At 42.4% G+C, this 24,042-nt stretch overlaps 3 protein-coding genes across 3 annotated transcripts; all 3 read right to left on the reverse strand.

The window, feature by feature from the left end:
• Nucleotides 1-2,225: 2,225 nt before the first annotated feature.
• Nucleotides 2,226-3,588, reverse strand: LOC122617166 (chronophin). Its single transcript, XM_043792894.1, has 3 exons — nucleotides 3,457-3,588; nucleotides 2,600-3,392; nucleotides 2,226-2,501 (listed from the first exon to the last, which is right to left on the reverse strand). The coding sequence occupies exons 2-3, from the start codon at nucleotides 3,340-3,342 to the stop codon at nucleotides 2,321-2,323; spliced, it is 924 nt and encodes a 307-aa protein (XP_043648829.1). The 5' UTR covers nucleotides 3,343-3,392; nucleotides 3,457-3,588; the 3' UTR covers nucleotides 2,226-2,320.
• Nucleotides 3,282-4,541, reverse strand: LOC122617165 (glycerol-3-phosphate phosphatase). The gene is made up of 3 exons (XM_043792893.1): nucleotides 3,722-4,541; nucleotides 3,457-3,665; nucleotides 3,282-3,392 (listed from the first exon to the last, which is right to left on the reverse strand). Exons 1-2 carry the CDS (start codon nucleotides 4,489-4,491, stop codon nucleotides 3,473-3,475), a joined length of 963 nt encoding a protein of 320 aa, XP_043648828.1. The 5' UTR covers nucleotides 4,492-4,541; the 3' UTR covers nucleotides 3,282-3,392; nucleotides 3,457-3,472.
• Nucleotides 4,542-11,746: 7,205 nt separating this feature from the next.
• LOC122617338 (protein lin-9) lies at nucleotides 11,747-13,714 on the reverse strand. Its single transcript, XM_043793168.1, has 3 exons — nucleotides 13,506-13,714; nucleotides 13,174-13,446; nucleotides 11,747-13,118 (listed from the first exon to the last, which is right to left on the reverse strand). Exons 1-3 carry the CDS (start codon nucleotides 13,604-13,606, stop codon nucleotides 11,789-11,791), a joined length of 1,704 nt encoding a protein of 567 aa, XP_043649103.1. The 5' UTR covers nucleotides 13,607-13,714; the 3' UTR covers nucleotides 11,747-11,788.
• Between the last annotated feature and the right edge of the window lie 10,328 nt (nucleotides 13,715-24,042).

Genomic DNA, 24,042 nt, shown 5'->3' on the forward strand with positions numbered 1-24,042 from the left:
GTTTTTATCTGCCACCTCAGTGCGAACTCCCAAGGTAAGCACATAATTAGAGGTATGAGTTTCCGCAGGAGCTGGCAAAACTCATGAAATACTTTAATGCCGCTGGCTTACAGATTTGGATCCTTTTGTGGGTGCCAAAGACAAAGGCGCCGAGGATACTCTATTGTTTCTGCCAGCACTGAAGTGTCAGCACGCTGGGCGATAATAAATCAGCTGCGGATAATGTCAACACCATGGAACCGACGACCCCGAGTAAATATTTCTGCTGATGACTTTGTCGTGTGTCGTTGGTGTCGCCCTAACAGTTTGATGCGTTTTTGATGCTGCCTGGGATTATCATTATTCGGTCTTCAAGTGGCGATGGTCCTTGGATTGAGGCTTTGACAAACGACAAACAGTTTTCGGGCTTTTTGCGAGACGAGTGGCATCGATGACAAAGTGTTGACCCTGTCGCGCTGTTTGCTAATTAATTAGCCGTCTTTTGTCCGAAACATCGAAGCTGTGCAGCGTCAAAATTTTAATTAATGTTGGCCATGTGACTCGCCGGAATTCCAAGTTCACAAACTTCGCACTACTTTCTAGAGTGGCGAAAGGACGATAGGACGACATGGACGGCAGAACGAAAGTCGGAGACAATGGCAAACAATGCCAAACATCGAGCATCGTGATGCCGCGTAACAAGGGGCACTTGTTCGCCATCTAATACACAACTAAATTCCCCAGGCCCCACTTTATCCTCCGGAACGACAATGACGTGGGGAGCCGGAGGCGTCCTGACAGCTATCCACACCCGGGATCTGAACGTTGGTGCCAAGAGGAAATTTCGCTTCACTTCCAACTTTTTCACCCAGTCCACGCACACTACACACTACTGAAGAAAGCATCCGCCATGCTGTGGCCTTAACTTTGGACCTCCTTTTCTAAGCTTCTTAAATGCTTTCTAGTTTGCTTTAAATATAAAATATTCCCTTTTTCTAAGGCTGTGTTTTTAGCAGTGCAGCTGTATGCCTCCATTTCCTGAAACACTCGCATAATTAGCTTTGAACGGCCCTCAATTACTGGGCAACGCAGTGCCATTCCTTCAATGGTAAGTTGACAATTGGATGGGCAGATGTCACAGGCAGAAAGCAAACAGTTCTCTGTAAACAAGGCCCAACATTTGGAATTGACCATGGCAGCTATGGGACAAGGAAAAATCGAATATAAAGTACTTCCCTATTAAGACCGTGAATGGTAGAATGTGTATGCCTTCCCAGGGAAAAAGAATGACTTGTTTAATATGACAAATATATACTCACTTTAAGTATTAAAAGAACTTATTGCTTAATTGTCTTCATTTATAACTTCAAATTAAAATATACCCTTTTCATTTGTGTCCAGCAATGACTCCTTGGACAAAACCCCAGGTATATTACTTTTCCTCAGATGCTTAGCTATAATTATTTTAATCTAAATATAGTTCTAATCCAAATTACAAAGCAGTTACCTTAACTTTAGGTCCAAAGAAAGCCAGCTTAATAATATTATAAAAAACACAGTCGACATGAGCTTCACATTATTTCCCCATTGAAACACAAAGAACAGCTGAAAACACACAAATAGACGAATAAAAATAGACAATATTTACCAATTGTGACATTCAATAACTTGGAAACATGCTGAACTGACACCTAACGCTGCCCCCCGCCAAAAGGACGAACCAAAAAAAGGACAATAGGACACTTTGCGACGCCGCTAAGTATGCCACACGTTTTGTGGCCCATATATTTTATATATGTGGCTGCTCCAGCAAATGTCTGGCGACGAGAAGCGTTTTAAACACGCCAGAGGGGGCGTGTCCATGGCAGCCATTCAGACAGCCAGCTTCAAAAAGGTGCACTCAAAAAAAATATTAGTCAAATGGTCTTACTTATTATCTAAGTGTAAAATATATTAATAGTTATATTTTAAAAAAGTTTAGGTGTATAGAACTTGTTTGGCCACTACTTTTTTTCCATATACTTCAGTGCAGATACTGCCAAGAGGTTTCTTCGAGTGATGAGGAGCTGTAGCCCAGACCGCATCTGTCGACCACGTCGACGATGGCTCTGGCGATGGCGATGAAGTGTCGAACACACTGTGGATATATTCAGTTTAGCATTTGTGTTGTTGCTCTGGGGACTGCAAGTGTTCGACTTTTGACAAGGGACCGAAATACCCGGCCAAAGGAAAGAAAAGGGCCCAGATTTGTGGGTGACATTGAAGACAGGCCGCTTTTGTGGTATTGATTTTATGCAGAACTTGTTTGCCAATGATAATTTACAATTTGTATGCGGTCGGTCTAGCAGAGGAACTCCAGCAAGTGGCCCAGGCTGGGGAGGTAGGTATCCGGCACCAGGACCTTCTTTTTGGGATCACCCTCCTCGATGATCTGCTGCACTTCCTTCGGGGTATTGACACCACTGCCGACCATCAGGGATTGGAAGCCACAGTTGGCAGAGAAGTGGATGTCCGTCTGCAGTCTGAAAAAGAAATTTGTAATAAAATATGTATAACAATGAAGGGTTTACTGATGTTGTACTTAATATGAATTAAAGAAAGTAATTATATTTAAACTTACGTATCGCCCACCATTAGTGTGGTTTCCGGCTTTATGGCCCCGGACTGCACGAGCGTAGTGGCCATCCAGGGATTGGGTTTTCCCAGCACCAGCGGCGACCTTCCGGTGAAGGCTTTCATGGCCGCCAAGGTGGCACCGGCGCCCACCATCACCCGGTTGTTGCCGATGGGATAGGCGGCATCCAAACAGGTGCCCAGGAACATAATATCTGGATTCAGCAGATAGCTGCCGGTTCGCACCAGCTTGGCCATGTTGAAGCCCTCATCGCGGCCCACAATCACAACTCCCACATCGGGATCCAGTTCCAACTCGGTGACGAACTCGTGCATGGGCTTCTCCAGCTTTTCGGACACTTTCAGGGAGCAAATGCCAAGTTTCTCCAGCTCAGCATGCACTCCTTTCTCGCCCATGACAAAAGCCTTCTTCTGGAACTTTTTGACAGCCAGGAAATTGGCACATGAGAAGGACGAAGTCAGGACACTAGCTTCCTCGATTTCAATGCCAAAACCTTTTGCCTTTTCGGCCATCTCCTGCCTTGAAATCTCCGAATTGTTCGAGATAATAAAAGTCTTTCGGCCGGAGGTACTCAGGTAATTGAAAGTATCCACAGCTCCGTCAATTGCCTTCGCAAAGTGCCAAAGGACTCCATCAGCATCGCAGATCACAGTCTCGAACGAGGATATCCATTGGCGAACGCGTTGCTTCGGCAACTTGGTCAAATCGGTGAAAGTTTGCTTGAACATTGCTCCCCGATCGGATCAAGTATTTCTATATTCTGTGTGTTGAGTAAAAACTAGAGGAAGCTTTGATTGAGTACTAGTAATATGTGTAGAAAACCACACTATTGATTTTATTACCACTATAACTCAAAACTTATCTATTTCGAGAAGATAAAAAGGGCAGAAGATTGGATAGTTTTGGCACATATAGATCAGGAATTTGCTGATAAAGTAATGGAGCCTTAGAAGACTGGGCCTCCATGGCATCCTGATAACTATTGACCCCAGTGCCCACCAACAAAGTTTGAAAACCACACTTGTAGCCCAAAAGGATATCTGTACTCATGCTGTAAAGGGGAAGGAACATCCAATAAACTTATATACAAATGTAAGAAACACTCACGTGTCCCCTATAATCAAAGTCCTCTCCGGCTGAATAACGCCCTTTCGCATCAAGTCGATGCACATATACGGATTGGGTTTTCCACAGATGAAGGGCATCCGCTGACTGGCCGCCTGAATGGCAGCCACCATCACTCCGGCAGAGGGAACCATTCGTCCTGCAGCCGCCGGAAGTGCCGCATCGCGATTTGTGGCCACAAACATGACGTCACGGTTTTTCAGATAGCAACACGCCTTTGTCAGCTTGATCGTATTGAAATCCTTGTCAGCACCCACCACCACAGCACCCACATTGGAATCCAAGAAGATACTGTGTATGTGATCTGGCATGGAAAAGCCCTGCAAGGAGGAATGATCCAGGGGCAGTGACTCGATACCCACCAACTTCAGTTCGTCGACGATTCCTTGGCCGCCCACTACGTAGCATTTCTTGTTGAACTTCTTCTCCTTCATAAATTTTGCTAAAGTCTGGCCCGAGGAAAGGATCTCTTCCTTGGCCACCAAGAAACCCATTTCCTGGGCAAATTTGCAGATGCCGTCCACCGAAGTCACTGAATTATTGGTGCAAATAAATGCCTTTTTTCCCATGGCACGCAGTGCGTTAAAGGTCTCTGCTGCATTATCAAGGACCTTGTCATGGCTCCACAGGACACCATCTCCACCGAATACGATCGTGTCGACTGTCTTCAGCCACTGCTGTAGGCCATACCTGTTGAGGCCAAGAACTTGGCAGCCACCCTTCTGGATACTTCTATTTAAAGCCAAGTTCATGTTTAGTTTAGGTGGGGATTATGTTTTTGAGTGGAGAAAATGGAAGGAAATTGATTATGTAGACAAAGCATTCACTTTCACTCAGTTAGAAGAAGGTATATATATATTCGTAGATTACATTTGCTGTTTAAGATCTTTGGTAAGTAGACTTTGACCTTTTGCCCCCAAACTGAAGGCCTGTAAGTTGCAGCGAAACCACAAGCGAAACGCTTTCGGGCCCAGAACTAGATTAGTTTTAAGCAGTTTCGGCTACGAGGCTGTCGGAATCAATTGAAAGTTTCCTTCGCTTGTCTGGGTATCTGGGTGTCTTGGTGTGCCGGCTTTTTAACTTTTCAGCTGTCGGCAACGACGGCCCGGGAAAATGTCATCGGCGACGCATTTAATTCACTAAACTTTTGCACATTTGTTATTTGGAATCTAGGGGAGTGAATTGGTCGTGGACCAAGTTGTGGTTCCGTGGCGAGGCGAAAGTCGCGGATAACTTTTAATTGTGCGCAATGAGCGAAGGCCAAGTCAAGCCGTGAATACGACGGGAGTTTCTTGGGGCAGCCACCCAGTGGCGCCACCCACTCTGCCTCCCAGGGGAGCCACTTCCGTTGGTGTCGACGAGTTTTCGCCTTTTCACACGGACACGATATAAAATAATTTATTATCTGGGGATCGGAACTTTTCTTAAATACCCTCTCTTGAACACTATTTAGTTGTAAGGTTCTCAAATTGATCAATTTCACATTATTGTCTAGTGTAGACATAAAATATTACTAATAAATTCTAATTTAATTATAGATATATATTTTTCTCAGTGCTTGCCACCGGCTGTCATTTGGCTTGTCCCGCTGCGCCAATTAAAATGGCATTCAGCTTCATTGTTGATAACGCTGTCGCCTTGCAGCAGCGTCTTTCAAGCTGCCCCCAAATCCGACACTTGTCCGGCTCCAAAGCCAAAGCCGTAGTCGAAACCGTAGCTGGAGCCAGAATCCCGGATAGCGCCGCACCTTGGCATAAATTCATTAAATCTCTTATCCCTGCGGCACTTTCGCCCGGGGAAAGCGAGCATTTAACGGATTTCGCTGGCTCTTTGGACGGGTCCGTGTTGAATGGCCGCTGGTCAAAAGTGTGCAGTACCCGCTGCCCTTCTCTTCTCTACGCGAACTTTAAAAAAGCAACGCAAATTGGCAAACGAGCTGAATTTGTGGCAGAATTTATGGCTCAGCTGCCTGCGGGGGAAAATCAAAAGCTAACGAGCGAGTTTTCTGCTTTACACCAGACCACAAAACGCGATTTTTTCAAATTTCCGCGTGTAAATAAGGAAGAGTTTACACAATACTTGTGCCAGCATATTTGCTGGAATTAATTAACATGTCTGCGGAAATAAGTGGCTTTTTGTGTATTTTTGATAATGCTGTTTTTAAGCTTGGGTATAAATTTAATAAAGCACCAAATAAACATTGTAGAAAAGGGTTGCGAAGAACATTTTGACCAGCCTAATAAATCCTAAGTTTGGTTGCCATGTTAAATCCTATTTACAATTCCCCTGAAAACACTTGTCGCCTGTCTGTCTGCCCAAACTGGGCTTACAAAATGTTTATGTTTTTCTGTTTTACCTGGGCAAGAGTTTTTGGTAAGTGGGCAAGTGCACACGAAGCCTTCGCAATTTGTTCAAGTGGAAAGTGCTTTGGATTTTCCATTTGCCTAGATCTCAATTTGTTCAAGTATTAGACTTAAATGTACATTGATAGATGGAAAGAATGCATTTTCCGAGTCGAAGGGAAAACGAAAACAAAAACAAACGAATTCCAATCGCCAGACCTCGAGAGCAACAGTAACAAATGAAATTTTAAGCACAAAGTTTGCTGAACTCGATGCTGGTATTTTTTCGCCCCTGACCCCAAAGACCAAGAAAAAGAAAACGAACCAAGTCCGAAACTTTTTTATTAAGTTTACAAGGCCAAGTTAATTTCCCGGTCCCTGGGGCCTGCGCCTGTTTTTCCTAATTAATACCTCGAGACGTGGTGCTGTCCAGAAGTAAAGAATGAAACAAATCCACTTGATTTATATGCTAATCAAGCCTGGACTGTGGGCACAACTAACACTTCGGGCCATCGACAGTTGCTTAGGCAATATTAAAGCGAAAACCAAGCACCAACTGGTCGCAGACAATGGGGAAACTTTAAATTTTTCCCTATCACCGAATAAATCATCCACAGATAGCATCATCAGCTGGGTCACAAGGCGCAATTATTTGTCCAGAATGGATTGCTCTCTTCAGGAATTGCTGCCATTTTCCAAATGCCTGCTGGAAAATATCCGTGGAAAACTCGATAAGTTTTTAGAAAGACCTCCTTTAAAAGTGATTTGTTTGTATAAATTGAATATAACAAGTAACAAACCGTTTAGTGTACCCAGTTTTGAATGCTTTGCCAATGATTTGCTGGTTTTTGCCATTTTGTTTGTAGGTAAATAACCATAAAAGTCGATTCTTAAATCGTCTAATGCCCGTATTGTGACCGTATTCCGACCCATATACCCTCGATGACCCTTGAACTCGATCCCAGTCTAATCTCCTTTGAGTGGTGAGTGATGGAAATGCTGGGGAAACAACAAGCTCTCCGTTGCATTTCACCAGCTTATGAATGCTAAGCAGAATGGAAACGTTTTGCTGTTTTACAAATAAGACAGCATAACCGGAAGGAAGTAGCAAATCGTAAATACCAGGCAAATTTCTATTGCCATGGAGACATTCACAAGTGCGTCGGACAATTATACGCTCGTGCTACGAGCTAAACGGCTCAGACGAGATTGAAAAACGAGAATGGATGCCAGTGGATTGGATTGTGCAGTGCAATTTAAGAAGTGGAAACACGTGTCGGATGCAGGACTAAAATACTGCAGATGTGAGGAGGCTTCAGCGCGTTCTTCATAGTTCTACTTTCGTTGAATGCGACAAGCGATTTGAACGAGCTAGTTGAAAATATCCAAGTGCTTATCCTGAGATACAAAATTGAACGGATTCTTTTGTATACAGTATTAGACCTAGTCTTAGACTTAATGCCACCTTTGACTTTTAAGCGTTATTAAACAGATATTAGTTTAATATTAACTCATGTTAACTCTATAATTTAAAATATGTCAATATTTATAAATTCAGTTACCATCCAAATTACCCTCGAATCGAGTTAATTGATTTATTAAATGTTTACAATTTGAGTTAACGTCAAAACTACACTTGAATGCACTTAATTGCTGTATTAATTAGATATTTTAAGCTCCATTTAAGCTTACTGATTTTTGATTCTGCTTCTCAATTGGACCAATTTGTATGCAATTTTAATTGCATTAACTGCGAGTGGCTGCTCGAATGCAAAAGTTAACTAAATGCCAATCAGAACACCTTGTTCAGCTGCATAAAATGCAAATACCAAGCTAGTGGCTTAAAGTGTCGTCCGTCGCCTGTCGAAAATGGCCCTGGCCCACGCTGCGTATGAGCAATGCCACAGTTGAAGCCTTGAGGGTGGCCATAAAGGACTCTCGTGCTGGGCGGGCACAGTTTCGGTCTCACTGCGCGTGGATTAAACCAAATTGCAACACATTATAATTTGCGACAAAAGTGGCCTCGAAAATTCATTTGTGAGATCCAAGATTTGAGAGCTGGCAAACATGAAAATGTACGAATATATATTTTTATGCACTGCTGATAGCAATGTGCCCAAGGCCAAAACACATTTGGCAGATGAATAAACAAGCTGACCGAGATTGTGAATCTGTGTGGAAAGCTGTTGAAATGACAGGACTTGATAGGTGTCCACTTCTTAAATTAATCGAGGTCAGCAAAAGTGTAAGTGTATATGTCCCAGGATAGTAAACATGAATTCTATAATGTTGCTTTAATTATTCTTCGAGTCAAAGAAACTTAAAGTTTAGGAACTTAAAGCTTCTCTCTGGCCTGCTGGTTTCCAATTACGGCCAGCTATATGTGCCACAACCCATTGGCTTTCCACAAAAAAGAAAGGAACCACTCGAGTCTGTGGATTTGCAGTGGGCTTGCCATGATGCCTTCTAATTGCTCTCGGTTTTTGTACATCTGTGAATAGCTGGCCCTGTCAATATGCAATGCACATCATGTGGGTGGCAAGGCTAGGGTCAAATTTTGTCCATAGAAAATCGAAAAATGATCTAGATATGGAATGGTATGCCTCGATTTGCTCGTATTTCAATATCCAATCGAATGGCATTCAAATCTAGAGATTTTATTTTTTGGTCATTTTTGAAAAAATAGATGTTGGTACCCCTTACAAAATTTTATAAAATTAAAAAAAAAAAAAATTCGCAAATTTATAACATTTGTAATGGGGATAGTTAAGTTAGATAATTGGCTGTAAAAAAAATGATTTCTCCAAGCATGTGGCACTTTTTGGTCAAGTTATCACAATGAACCATTCCGTGGCGGCTTGAAATAAAGTGATGATGATAAATATTTTCCCTATCGATTCACGGCTCAACGCTCAAAATAAATAGTATCGCATATTTCAGGCATAATTAAAGCCGTGGAGCCCGCCACACGCGACGTCAATCATTGTAATTTATAACGTAAGCAGAAGCGTAAGCAAACTTAAGCCATTATTTCCGCTTTACGGAATACAAGCCGCAGGCTGTGCTATTGTTTTTGCCATCGCTTTTCCCTTAGTTTTTCCGCTGTTTACTGTTACTTGGGCTGTTGCTGTGTTTATTCCCGCTCTCATTTCGTTTTTGCTGCACATTTGCATTTTGTTTCCCGCTGACCTCAGTTTTCCGACTGCCGCCGCAAACTGCTGTCCATTTCATAAATCATTTGTCACACTCACACGCACATCTGCACATCTACACTCAGATAAAAGTACCCAATTGAAATAAAATATTCTTGTGTAGCTTTTCTCTTCAAAATTTAATTTGATTTATTTATTTCAGCAAATAAAATATTATTCCTTTTTGCTAAATTGGATTTATTGTTGTATTATTATTTAGTCTTCAATTTCAAGTGGAGTTTCAGATTGCCGCGCACTGATTTACGGCCCTCGAACGAAACTTACACATGCGCTTACTTCTCTCCCAAGAGAAAGGAATATTAATTTTATATTTATTATGTAACCGACAGCCATTGCCAACCATCAATATCAAATTAACCAATTACGCAACCAAGCCATTAAGCTGATTAAAATCAGTGCGCCCAAAAAAGTATGCTACACAAATGGCTTCCTTTAAGTTAAACATTAAATATGCACATGGTTCATATTCGCATAAAACAGATATTTATGTTCAGTATTTGGGTGTCATTTAAAAGCTTTTTGCGTATTATCTAAAGTATTACTGAATGTTCGACATAATACTGATAGAAAAACATTTGACTTCGAGATACCATTTAACTTTCAAAATATAGCTGCAGTTATTAGTTAACGTGTAGCCCTGCCGAGCGATTCCCATTGCGATAAATGATAAGCGCATGGCAACAAATAACAGTCGGGCCAAGAAGTGTGAGTCCTGCCAACGTCCTGCCACGCCCACCTCCACTTCCGCCCAAGGGCTTTCTAATCAGCGCGCAATTGCTGACCCGAATTTTAGGCTTGGCATGACTTAAGCAATGCCAAAGGCCAGCCACAGATGACAATTTAATAAAGCAAATTGAGCGGCTTGTGGCGAAAGTTTTCTTGGTATTTGGATTAATCCAACCCACATCCGCGTCCACATCCGCGCCCACATCCGCACCAGCTCTGCCGAGTCGTTAATCAATTAGGTTGCCGGTCTCAGGCGATTGCTTTGCTGGCATGTGGATGTGGATGTGCGATTATATATGTGTTGCCACTTAAGCTGTTATGTATTGATTCAATTCCATATAAACGATGCCCCGCCACGCGCAAATATAATTAATGATCAAGTGTCAGCGGAACAAAAAACTTTACTCATCTCGAATGCATTATGTAAGGCGGTGTATTGAATTACATTTAGCACTCGTAGCCAACTTTCGCCACTCGAGTTGGTCCACGCGGCCACTTGACCATATACACTTGGCCTGCCCACATTTATTTGCCTTATTTGCCATTTGTTACGTTTGTTTATCCTGGCGGCGGATCCTTGATGTCAAACTACCACGTCTGCTGATTTTTTCAGTGGTCTTCTTTAAGTTTGCCTGGATATTGAAACGTTCAAAACGGATACATCGAGTTCATTAATCAAGTTAATGTCTATATACATATTTCATTACGCACATGTGTACTAAAGGGCACTGCTAAAAATATTACAAACTTCTTGAACAAAACTATATGTGTGGATTATTTGAGATAAATTATTCTGATGTTGCTGATTAAAAATATATATACACATATAAACAATGTACCTATTTAATTTTAGTTGCACCCACAACTAAAGCATTTACCACAGTTGTACCACATAGTGCAAAAAAGGCTGCACTCTATAAATTTATAGCCTTAGTGGCCGCCCCAGCAGCTTCAACGCATTATAAATATTTACGAGCCGTCCGCTCGGGTGGATTCCATGGAGGATACGCACATCTTGCTCGATGACGACACAACCGGGAGCCAAATGGCCGGAGTCCATTCCCGCAGGACACACGCCATCAGCTCCTCTGCCGATCGTTTCTCTTCCCCGGGGAACAGAGCGACGCAGTGCAGCCGAAGGCATATTAATGATGTCTTTATGGCGGCCACATGGGCGTTGGGAGATGCCTCGGCGGAACTGGCTTACACACACAATTTACGAGCGCAGTGCATCCATCTGGTAATTAAAAAATAGAAAACACTTTACTCGTAAATGCTGATTTATGTGGATGCAACATTGCTGCACGAAATTCGGGCTCAAAAAAGAGGAAATTTGAATACCTATCTTTTGTAGGGTTTCTTAGTACTTATTCAGTTTAAAGTATTAAACTTTTCCCTAAATTACCAAACAAAGCAACACATTGGAAGGACCTTTTGAAAAAGGCATTCCCCAGATTATCCTTTTTTTAGTACCCTCTTCCAGTTTTCGTTCACATACGCATTACTTATTTGGTTGCCAATCTGTCGACTATTTTACGGCTGATTTCCTGTGGAACGTGCTGGTGAAAATTAGAAATAAATCCCAGAACCACGTGCCTGCCCCTCCACGCAAATACTAAAGAAGCTCTAGAAGGTTGCAGCTTCAGGCAACTTCGTTAAGCTGCTCTGGTGGAGCAAGCTCCTAGTGCACATGACACTCCTCCTAATTGAGCCATAAATAAGAGCGAGGCTTTATTTCCGTATTCCAAAGGTACAGAAGCTAGCAGTGCTTAGCAGGGAGGATCTGGTTGGGCCTCGACCACAAAGTTGTAGATGCCATCCTCCGTCTGCATCGGAGACTGTTGGGTGATGTGGAAGCGCTCCGTTCTTTGAACGTCATTGAATATTTTCACCACCTGCTGACGCAGGGGCACCAGGTCATCCAGGGCCTCCTTGAATTGGCGGCCCAGCGATGGCTGAATATTGTCCACCATATGGGCAATAAGATCAGCGATAATGGTTTCCATGTCGGAGCTGTTCTCGCGACCCAGCTTGCCATTAAGATACAGTATGGTGTGCAGGTTGCGGACGAACTCCCGCGTTTGATCCGATTCAATCTTCAGGAATTTCTCATCTCCGGCCGTCTTGAGATCCTGTTCCGCCTGCATGCGGCACTTCTGATAGACTTCGCTGGCGGGACGACCTCGCTTGGCCTCCTGCTCCTCCTCCAGCTTCTGGTACTCGGTGAGGTGCTCGTGCAGGATGCGCAGTGGCTCCAGGATATCGGTGTTCAGCCGGTGCAGCGTTATCATGCTGGCCGCATAGCGACGCTGCAGATTCTCACGCTGCGGAGTGATCTTGGCATCGCGACGACAACTTGAAGGTCCCGTCTCCTTGCCAGTCTCGAAATCCTCATTCATTTGGGCCAGGTCCATAACGATCTTCTGCTTAACACCCTGTAGTTTACTGACCTTCAGCACGGACTCCAAAAGTTCCTTGTTGTACCTCTTGTTCCCGAACTTCTCGCTCTTGGAACTCTCCGATATCATCGCGTTCGATTTGTTGCCGCGCATTATGATGGACAAGGGAACAGTCGCGGTTTCCTGGTCGGAATAGAGCCGTGAATCGGGCAGACTGAGTACGACTGCATGGCCATTCCTAGCGAATCGAACCAGATAGGTGTAGTCCTGCGGATCGTAGCCCATGACACTGCCATTGACGATGCCCTTGAGCGAGTGTCCGTGCAGAAAGCCACTGACCTTGGCCTCCGCCACCAGTGGCAGGGGTATTCGCTTGGGTATCTGGTCCATGTAGGCCATGTTCTCCTTGGAATTGAACTGATGCTGCTGCAACTGGTGGACAATGCGACGCTGGCACTCCAGTTCCTTGCGTTCCAGTTCGATGAAGGCGGGCGAAAATCGACGCGACTTTCCCATACTCCGGCGCACCAATTGCCATCCTCGGCGGGGCAGGCAACGGGACTCCAGGAGCGGACAGTACTCCGCTATAAACCGCTTCATGTCGTAGCCCATGCCCAGGGTCGGTTTGTCCAGAAAGGAGTCGACAAACTCGCACCAAATCCAACGGTGGGAGCTGAGATACTTCAGGAAGTTGTACAATCTAGAAGTGAATGAACCATTATCTAATGAATCTTCCCTTTTCCAACTTTACAAACCTCTTGCCTATTACCGAATCAGTTGGGTACGGATCGACCTGCTCCTTTTCCTTCTCGTCATCGTCTTCCGAGAAGTCCGCAGATATTTTGGACGACCCTTTTGAAAAGGACGCAGTCCTCTTGGACGACCCCACTGGTTTAATCTTCTCCTGGATCGCTGGCTTTTCAGTAATCCTGCTTCGCGCCCCAAAGGCGGGGCGTTTAATGAATAACTCATCGTTTTCGCCTTCAGCCACCAACTTTTTAGGTTTCTTCAAATGACGACGTGTCATTCTATGAATGATAGTAATGTTTTAGTTATAAATACTCAAAGCAAATAGAGAAAGTATTACGTTGTCGTAGATAGTAGTCCAATATTTGCCAGAAACTCGTTTTCCTCGCAGTTTTCAGATGGGATTGTAAAATTATCGATAGATAGTGGGTCAACTGACATGCTGGAATAGTCTACTTGGTTTTTCTTTAGTAATTTTAGCAAAGTTTTGCTGGTCCAAATTAATTTTTTTTTTGAAGTCAATTATGTAGTTGACATTTGACCTATGGTCTACAAAACTGGGTTCCCGATACATTCAAATTGTTCAAGGGTTGCCTGAATTTTGACAAGCTATTAAAGTACTAGTTCTAATACATTACATTTAACAATACTAGGACTTCCAGGGATTTTATTAAATAATATCATATTATGTCATGAGCAATATACTGAGCAATATAATGTACATTGAAAATGTGTATTTAATTGTTATATCCGTTACTCGTAGAGTAAAAGGGTATACTAGATTCGTGGAAAAGTATGTAACAGGCAGAAGGAAGCGTTTCCGCCCCCGCACCATCCGCAGCACAGACCCCGCACCATGCACCCCAGACCCCGCACCCCGCACCATGCAGACCAGACCCCGTACCCTGCACCACAGACCATGCAGCCCAGACCCCGCACCCCGCACACCGCAGCCCAAACCACACAGCCCGCATTTTACATTTTACTTTTTATTCGTTTAATTTTATAGGTTTATAGGTTTAATTTAATTTATAGGTTTAAGCACAGACCCCGCAGCCCAGCCCCCGCACAACCCCCGCAGCACAGACCCCGCAGCCCGCATTTTACATTTTACATTTTACTGTTTTTACATTTACAAATAATTCCCAACTTGTTTTGGTTTAATTTTAGTTAGATGTACAATGATCTACCCAGACCCCGCACCCCGCAGCCCAGACCCCGCACACGTTTCAAAAATGTTTTGATATTTTTCCATTTTTGTATTAGTTTTGTAAATTTCAAACGATTTGCCAAAAAAACTTTTTGACACGCCGTGGTATCAGATAGTCGGGGAACTCGACTATAGCGTTCTCTCTTGTTTTTTTATTTGGCTTGTTCAATTCATCGCCTCGTTTTTTGTTACTGCCACTTGCCGTGGGTGTTGATTTTCCGAGTGAAATCTGTGGTATTGCATAACAGAACAAAGGCTGTGCGAAACTGAACTTAGCCCAATATTAAACAGCCAAAGTTTCGCCGGACTGCAAGTATAGCCCCAAGGTCAATGGTAGATGGTATATATATATGGTAGATGGTCGATGGTGGTAATGGTCATCGGGGCGCGTAATTAATAAAGTTTGCATTCGACTGTTGCCGTGGCTAGAACGGCCGCCAGCGAACTTCGAATTAGGCAAGTGGATTCCAACATTATTGGCAACGTACTTTTGGCCTAATTTCCATGTCTGTGATGTGGTAAGTACGCCTAATTTCGAGTGTGCACTTGAAGAAATCTACAAAGGCACGATAATTGTCATAGTAATTCAGTTGGTATTTATCTGGAAACATCAAGAACACTAAAACACAAAAGGTAGCCCTTTTTTAAAAGCCAAATGTCACATTTCATTATTTGTAAATAGTGGAAATTGACTGTAATCTCCATTCTAAATTACCATTAGTGGCATTTACTTAAGCACCTCAGTGTATGCCAATGGTTTTAGCCCGCAAACTTTCGACACGTGTTGCGGTCGTTTTCTGGGAAAAAGGAAATTGGATATCCACATATACAGATATCCAGACTTAAAGGAACTTTAAGATTACGTCTGCCATCATGATATCGATTGCTTTCTGCACCTCATTCAATTTGCTGAACACACAGAGCTTCCGGAGAATCGGAGACTGAAGGAAGAGATAGCAATTTTAATTTGCATTCCTTTCGCCTCGAAGGAGCAGCGGGACACCTGCAGCTTCTACTCACTTAATCAGCAGACAGACATGGGTGATGCAGGTGGCTGGAGGGCAGCGGCGACATGCGCTTAAAATTAAAAATCCAGCTCCACAGTTCCAGGATCACACAACAAAACATTGACATTGAACTAATGAAAGCTGCAGGCGACACGTGCCACGCCCATCTACCACCCACCGCCCACCCAGGAGGATGATACGTCGTGCCAACGGGTTACTCATGTGCACTACTCTATATGTACATACATACATGCATATATGTATGCGTATTCTCATGCGGCTATATTGTTCCCTGTGTGGCGAATGTTGGCTTTTGGTCTGGCTGCCTTTTGAGCCTGCGGGGCGTTTTTGCACTTACCCAAAAAACTGGCTTTTGTTCTGGCCAAATGTTGAGAGCGTTTTTAAATAAAAGCTTAACTCAGTGAACCTGAAAAAAGAGTTCAAAGAGCCAGCGGCAGTTTGAATCAGAAGTCACCTATAAAGGTGTCAAAAAGTAAGCAACGATATTATTCAATCCTAATAATATTAATATTAAATATTATATAAATAAAATAGTGAAAATAGTCTTCAGTGTAAGATAGTTTCGCAAGCTTGTCGAACTTAAATTCTTGAGCTGACAGCTTTAGCTTCTTGCCCAACTACACGACAGAATCTGTCGCAGCGTGCCCGCCTTACACTTATGGCACTTACTGTGCATTTACAGTTTATGACAGTTTGAGGACATTAAAATTGAAGCAGTTTGTTGTATCAGCCAGGCCAGCTGCCAGTGGCCACATGGGGTGTAGCTATGTAGCTGTGTAGCTGGCTTATCGCCACTCGCCGCTTTCATGGCCATGGAGCGCATTAATTGATTCGAGAGTTTGGTCTTTAAAGCGGGATTTTAGAGCGGACATAACAAAGCCACTTGGGAGTCTGTGAAAGTCATTGACACTCTGGCCAAGTCACGTATTGGCCGAAAAAAAACAAAAAACGCAGACCTTGCAAAAAGTAACAAAGCTTCTTTATATTTATACCGTATCATCGCACATTTGTCGCATTAATTGAAAGCGCGAAAGCGACAGCTGAACAAATTTTCGGTTTTTACTCGGTTTTTTCATTTATGAAAAATCATTTGACAAGGAGACTGCTTTCGACCGTTATCATAAGGCCACAAAAAAGGGTCCAATTCGGCCCTTGGAAATGCCAATAATAATTATAAATATATGCGACTGCTACCCACATCAAAGTGAAACAGCATTTGAGCCTGGGGGAAATGTAGGACAACCCGCAATAAAAAGCCGAAAAACTGTGTAAATAAGAAATTTAATACTATTGATTACCTTGTGTTTGATTATGGAAATAATATACAAACATTTATACATATATATGTATGCCAATGAAGTTTTCTTAAAGAAACTTAAATTATAGTTTAAAGCTTCTTGGATGACACATTCGGAAATCTCGTACGATTTTCCCCTCAAATGACAATGATTTCGTGCACCGAATTTCCTCGGGTTTTCAATTTCAATTACTATCGCTTTTATTTCAATTCATGTTCAATTTTTCCAGTTATTTTACAGCCATTGTCTGCGGCCAGGCGCCTTTGACTTGGACTCCAGCTCCTCCATTTACTCCTCCTGCTCCTCCTGCTGCTGCTGACATTGGCTTTTTATCGCAGATTTCTTTTGGTTCGCCGGCCCGTAAAATGCTCATGTGATTGCATTGTCTTCGTGATGCACAGGAAACAATGTTGATTCGTTTTAATAAACCAAAAGATACTTCAAGTTAATTAGATATCTAGAAATATATTGAAACATATTATGTAGCTCAAGAGTATGCTTACATTTTGGAAAGATTTTCTTTTCTGGTAAATATTGTAAGCTTTATGATTTTTCCGCCGTGTAGCATCGAAATGGCTGATTCAATTGGTGGATCTATTCGGTAGATGCCACGGAGACAACGCGGAGACTGGCGGATGGACAATGCAGCAAATCCTCTTATCAAATTGTCATCGTCATTAAATCGCAATTAGCCAACACCACAGCGATGGCAGTAACAACAATCTGTCGAGGATTTGGGGCGCCTCGATTGCTGACGACAGCAACTGGAAAAACAGAACAGAAAACTTTTAAGCGGAAACACGCGCCTGGCCAGCTGAACTTTGCTGCTCTGCGTTGTGCTGCTCGGTGATTCTGAGACATCCTGCGATGTCCTGGCTGCCTTCGCTCCCCGAGTCAAACTCAAATTGACTTAAGCGCTTTTCGTCCACTTTCATTAGTGCAAAAGGGGGAGGTGCTGATGGTTCAGGACTCAGGACTCAGAACTTAGAACTCAGGACTCAAGACTCTGGATCGCAGGACCCAGTCATTGACACCGCCGTTGTTTCTCTTTCCATTTCAGTTTCTGCCTCCGCTCAACTTGGAGTAAATCAGCTTAGTGATTCCACCCGATTTTCGCCTGTCAACGGGATATCCAGATGACGGATGATGGCATCTTGTTACAGGCGACTTTATTTTTGGACCAGCAAATGTGGTAAGAAAATTAGTGGTAAACCCACAGTGGCTGCAACTCACATTACCGCATACTACTAATAATGGAACATAATTATTTTAATATTATGATAATATTTATGTGTAATAAATTATAATTTGACTTCTCATACGCAACTGGTTATTAATTCTATAAAAGAAGTTAGGTTCCAGCAATTCATTGACTCATTCTTAAAGCTATTATTGTGGCCGCATCTGTAGTTGGGCACAGGCTACCGAATTTATGTCACGGAAGTTAAAAAAGACTAAGGCGCCCACCAAAATGGATTCCACTTCCTATTTGCATGCCCAAGAGGCTCTCATATCGTCGGGCTCCTGATTCCTAAGTGATAAGTGGGGTCTATTCCTGGCATTCAGCTACCCTTGGGCAGCTTGAAAACTTAAAGTCGATTCTACTTAAGTCTGGTGGGGAAGTGCACAACGGCCATAAGGCATTTGCCATGTTTTTCCATCCGACAAGAAAGCGCAACAATCGCCACCACACCACACAGGGTGTATATAGCATATATACTCGTACTTGGTGGTAAGAGGCAGCCATTGTGGGTGGATTTTTGTGAGGCTTTCTCGCCGAGCATTTCCGTTGAATTATAAACATTTCTTTCGCATCGCAATGCACAACTGCTGTGCCAGTTGGCCAAAACGCTCGGCTTCTGCGATTTCGATTGCGGAATGTTGTCACATAGAGGCGGGAACGTGACGAACGGAATATTGGCCAATCTCTGGGATACCCGTTTTATTTCGTGATATCCAACTTTTCTGCAAAGCCAATTAAAAAGAGTGCTCATGTGGCTAAAACAGAGAGAACTCTCAAGCGTAATTTGTTCGCATGGCTGGTTGTGTTTAATTGAAGATTTTAGTTTTTAAAAAGTTAACATGGCCAGCAGTAAGTAAAACGAAATTTCTTTTATGAATGTAATTCAATAATTAAGCCTTAAATTAAAGCATAACAAACATTGATTATAATTCTAATATCTTTCCTCCTAAAATAAACCAATCAAGTTAATTATCCTCGTTCTCAGGCCAATTTGCATTATGTTCGCCAACTTTTGCGCACTTTTCCCACTTATAATCGGCTTGCCATTTTCCACGACTTTTCAACTACTTGCGGATATAAAGTGTTTACCGCACACAACAGCGTACGCAAAAGGATAAGTGGAAATTTTCACGCAAAGAACGTGACCATTTTCGTGTCTACAGTTTCTTTAGTTTCGTTTTTCCTGACGGTGGCTTAGCATTCAAGTTGGTATTATTCCAAGCTCAGAACAACAACAACTTGTTTCAGAACTTTGCTAAAAAGAAAACAGACTATTGTCCTGGCGCAGGAGCAAAACAAGTGAAACAGTGCGAATTACTAGGAAAAAGGCTACTCAATTTAAAATATATATACAGTTGTATACTTAAATCAAGTCTAGTCATAACCTTTAAAATGCCTATGCCAAACGGGGACCTTTAGCTAATTTTAATAATAAATGCTAAAGTCACACTGCTTTTTAACAGTGCACTCGACACAGATGCGGCCAGGAACATCGTGTGCATTTGCCTTTGGTTTTTTGTTGCGTTGTTTTGGAGTTCGCCCAGCTGCACTTTGCAAATGTCAGGCAAAAGGACTTCAGCGTGGGCGGAAGGACGAAGCTTATGCGGCGCCACATGACATTTGGCAATGCATGCGAACGCGTCCTGCGGCTTCCCAAAGATTTGCCCCACTGGAGCAGCCATAAATTATGAGCGGCAGACGAGCTGATAAAAACGAGAGAGTTATTTGCGGAGGCGTCTTTGCGTTCAGCTTATTGATTACTTTGCATAAAGTTCAAATTAATGAATCATAGGCCATGTTTACAAATGCGAACAGTCGTAGGCCCGTGGCAAATCACATTTATCACTGCTAACGAGTTTCCATCGCAGACGACACGCATTTTAATTGCCTATAATGCGTAGGACCCTTTAAAGTTGTAGTATTTCTTTCTAATGTGTTTGTAGAAAGCTATGTCCTTGTTATTTATTGTCATTGATGGGCTACTTTCATTATTATGTCCAAAACATTGTTGTATTAACATTTTATTTCAAGAAATTCTTGAACTGGTCTGAATTGCTATTTTTCAGGCCTCTTTAAGATTTAACACCTCTCGCAAGCGAGCGAAACAAATTCAACACATAACTCCACGTTTATTGTCGCACCCACATTTCCGTTTCATGCCCCTTAAATGTCGACCCTAGGCTTTAGAGTCGATTCCATGTTGCTCTTTATGTGGCACAATTTATCAGGCAGGACCCAAAAAGGAGAAAAACCCATGCCTCGCAACAGTAAAAACACAAATCGTTTGTGTGGAATGCAAAAATAATTTGCAAATCAAAGATTGATGCAGCAAATCGAGGCACAAAAGGAAAAACGAGTTCCCAGTGACGATGGTCGACCTACCAAAAAAAAAACACCAAACATTGCGTATCCGCAACGTTGTCGTCGGCGTAGACGGGAGTTGATGTCATGACCAACAAATCGTAAATTCGATAAAAGGAAATTAGAAGGAAAACCATCCGGGGCCAGAAAGGGAAAATGAAGAAGATGGGAAAGGTGTAGCGCGGCTTTTTCCAATCGATTGTCTTCGAGGGGAAATTTAATTCAGCTATGAATACGAAATTTTCCACAGCCATATGGAAATTGAAAACCGAATCTGCCGCATCGATATTGGCAAATTACGAGGCGTGTAAAGCCATAAATTGATTATCTCAAGTGTGCTTATCCAGGCCTTCGATTAAGCTGAATCACGTAGCCCGAATTACTCAAGTTTATCGGTGAATTATGAAAGGAGTCTAGACTCTGTCCTCTGACTTGCATTTTAATTATGGTAATTTACTCTTGATTTGTCCAAATATAAGTGGCCCAATCCCTTGACCATTAATTGAAATTGTTGAAATGTGCGAGTTATCTGAAATTATAATCTCCGCTGCCAACATTCCTGTCGATGGGCAATTAAAACTTTATTTATTGCAAAGCCATAAGAAAAATGCAGCCAACAATTTCGCAGTGGTCTTAAAAGACTTGGGCGGCAGCTTTTCAGCTGGCGGAAAATTCTCAGAGCCACAAGGGAGCCTCAAGATAATGGAAGCGGGAAAACAAACAGAGCGAAGGTAAAAGACTGATTTATTTCGCGCCCACCTCCTTTGATGTTTTTAATTCTTACGTAAAACATTTTGCGGCATTATCTTTAGAAACTGCGACCCAATTAATAAAGAATGAGGAAAAAAGCATAGATGAATACACAAAGTCGCCATAAAAAAAGTTTACATGAAAAGGAAGCGCTTAATATGGGTTAATTAGTCGTTACATTAACTATGCCGCGTATCTTTAGTTCGAAAATGGATAACTTTTCCAAGAACACTTTTATTGCTAACCCTAACACTCGAGGGCACTCAGCGGGACTCGAAAGTAATTAAAAGCAGATGATGTTGTAATCATAAACGAGTGGCAAACTATTTTATTAAACCAGCCAAACAGATTGCTGGCCCAAAAGATAAAAAAATCGAATTCACAACGACCTTCTATTCGGGCCCTCACAAGCGAAAGGCTTTAAGATCGTAAAAATTTACAGCTTTGGTAATTGCAAAATAGTTTGGCATAACATGGGGAAATGTTGTATAGGCACAGTGTAGAAATATGTGCAAATATTGCCGATGGCAAACACCTACACCAGATACCCAGTCAAAGAACACCTATCCATAAAAGATGCCGGCCAGATTTTATTGAGGCATTATCAGGCGAAATAAACGGGGACAATTTGCCGAAAATTGGGGACTGGGCCCAAGAGTCGCTTTTATGAATGCCATTTTGACAGGAGACGACAGCAAAAGGCGTTACAAATTGCCGGGCGGGGCGTGGCAGTGGGCTATGGGCAATGGGCATAGTTTTTGGCCAACCTTCAGACCTGTAATGAATGGCAGTGTATGAGCGATAACCAAGCACTCGGAGAAAAGTGTCCTAAAGGTTTGCTAAAATCCTGATTTTCATATTCAGGGGGAAAATTTAAATTCAGCAGTTGTAATTCAAATTAATGATTTATGCTTCAGCCAAGTACTAGCATTAATACTTTCAACCATTCCTCATATTTAAGAACAATTTATAATTAAGGGCTAATTATTATTAAGTTTTTTTTTTAAGTGTTTTTCCGGTGGCTTTCGAATCGACTTTTATGGCTCATAACCCACTGCACTGAAATCGGTGAATGGCGGCGTATTTGGGCTTCCCGATTTATCATCTGCAAGGACGTAACTTTATTTGCCTCCGTTGACGTTGGCCGCCCAATTAATTGGGCAATAAAATGCAAAAACCAAAACAAATTAAATGAGGGTAAAAAGTTGGCACTGCCAAAATATTTGCCGTGGTTAAACCCACTGTCTGGTGACACTTCGATCCGCAAGAGCAACGCCGAAAGTGAAAGAAATTCATAAATAAACATTTGCCCGGTGCAAATAGCGACTTTTTTGAACGGAGCCATTAGAAAGTGGCGCTTGGTGATTGGTGGAGGGGGGTGGGGGATTTGTTGCAAGTGGGTGGTTTTTGGGCGGCTGGGTGGCGTGGGAAGTGTCAAGGGCGCGATAGCTTTTTGACAGCCGGGAAAGCGACGGGAAGGACAGGTTTTCCCCCAGCTCTTCCGCCTGGACGTTCGTGTTTATGCAAAATTTAATTTGAAGCGTTTACTCAAATATAAGCCGCGAAAAATGCTGCAGTGTTTTGTAGGAACAACTGAGCGTCAAAGTCCGTGAAATTTAATACTTTACCTACTTTTAGCAGTCACTTAATGGACAAAGTAAGAACTTATTCTCACGCATTAGCACTGTTTTTAAAAAATGTATGCTCAACTGAAATAATAAACAAAAACATTGTTAAACCTTTTTTTCTTATAAAAACAAATATGTTAGAATCGTTAGGTTAATTTCCTTTTGCCACTAGTTTGATATATTATTTGCATTCAAAAAGTTTTTTTTACATATATACGTATTTTACATTGTTGACTAAATGTAAAATGACTGATGTTATCGATTACTTAGAAATTCAAATGTTTAAGCTTAGCGCGGTAAATCGGTATTTTTTAGGCAGTTCGTGTTCCGCCAAAAACATATGGGCTTCACTTTGGTTCACCGTCTGGTTACACTGAAAGTTCTAACTGTGCTTGTGTGCGTGCGACGTCGGTTTTTTCGTCGTCGCGACTTTTTTAAAATAAACTGGAGGCATTCGCAAATAATTTAAGCCTAATTGATCAGGAATTTGTGCATAATGTCGGTTGTGATATCGAGCTCTTTGTGAAAAAGCGCTTGAATAGTGGGTAAGAATAAAGTCGCAACAAAAAGAATGAACGAATTAGAACTTATTGCCACGAGAATATCAAGTGCGTAGGTGTGTATGTGTGTGTGTTAGTGTTTGTGCAATTGTGTGTGTGTGTGTGTCTGTTGTGGTCTTTGAATATGCGAGTGAGGGAGTAGGAAGTAGTCCCCCTTCATTGCTCCAAAAACAACAAATATGGGGAATAAGAAGGAGAGAGATAGAGAATAACTTGTAACAAAGTACCGTTACAACAATGTTAATACGGAAATGTGCAACTGAAAAAGAAAAACAACAACAACAACGAGAAGTAGTACGAGTTTTGTGGGCCTTTCGTGCAGATACTACCAGTTTTTCCCCTCCTCCTCCCCGTTTTCTGCACAATTTCGAGTTTTCCCAGCTGCGCCACAGCAACAACAACCACAACAACGAGAGCAAATGCGATTTTTCCGCATTGCAGTTGCGCCAACTAACACCGATTTTTTTTGGGGCTTCGTGCCTTTGCGCTCTTCTTGCATTCAGCCCGCGTTTAATAAACAATTAAGTGTCAAGCAATAAACAACCGCAAGCCGCGCATAGAAACTTTAGCTTTTTCAAAATATTACACCACCCGCTTACATAATAAAGTTTACAAGTCGTGCTTCGCCTTTCCATTTTGTTTTGCTTGTTCGCCTTCTTCTTGAGGTCGTTTCTTCTGCTTCCTCTTCTACGTGAGAATTCCCAACAACCTGTTAGAAGATTCGGTCCCATTGGGCGGCCCTCTAGCTGCGTTTATGCGGGGCTATAATCCAGATAAATGTTACCATGTTGTGAAGAAA

The sequence above is a fragment of the Drosophila teissieri genome, chromosome 3L (genome assembly GCF_016746235.2).
Source record: "Drosophila teissieri strain GT53w chromosome 3L, Prin_Dtei_1.1, whole genome shotgun sequence".
Taxonomy (NCBI): domain Eukaryota; kingdom Metazoa; phylum Arthropoda; class Insecta; order Diptera; family Drosophilidae; genus Drosophila; species Drosophila teissieri.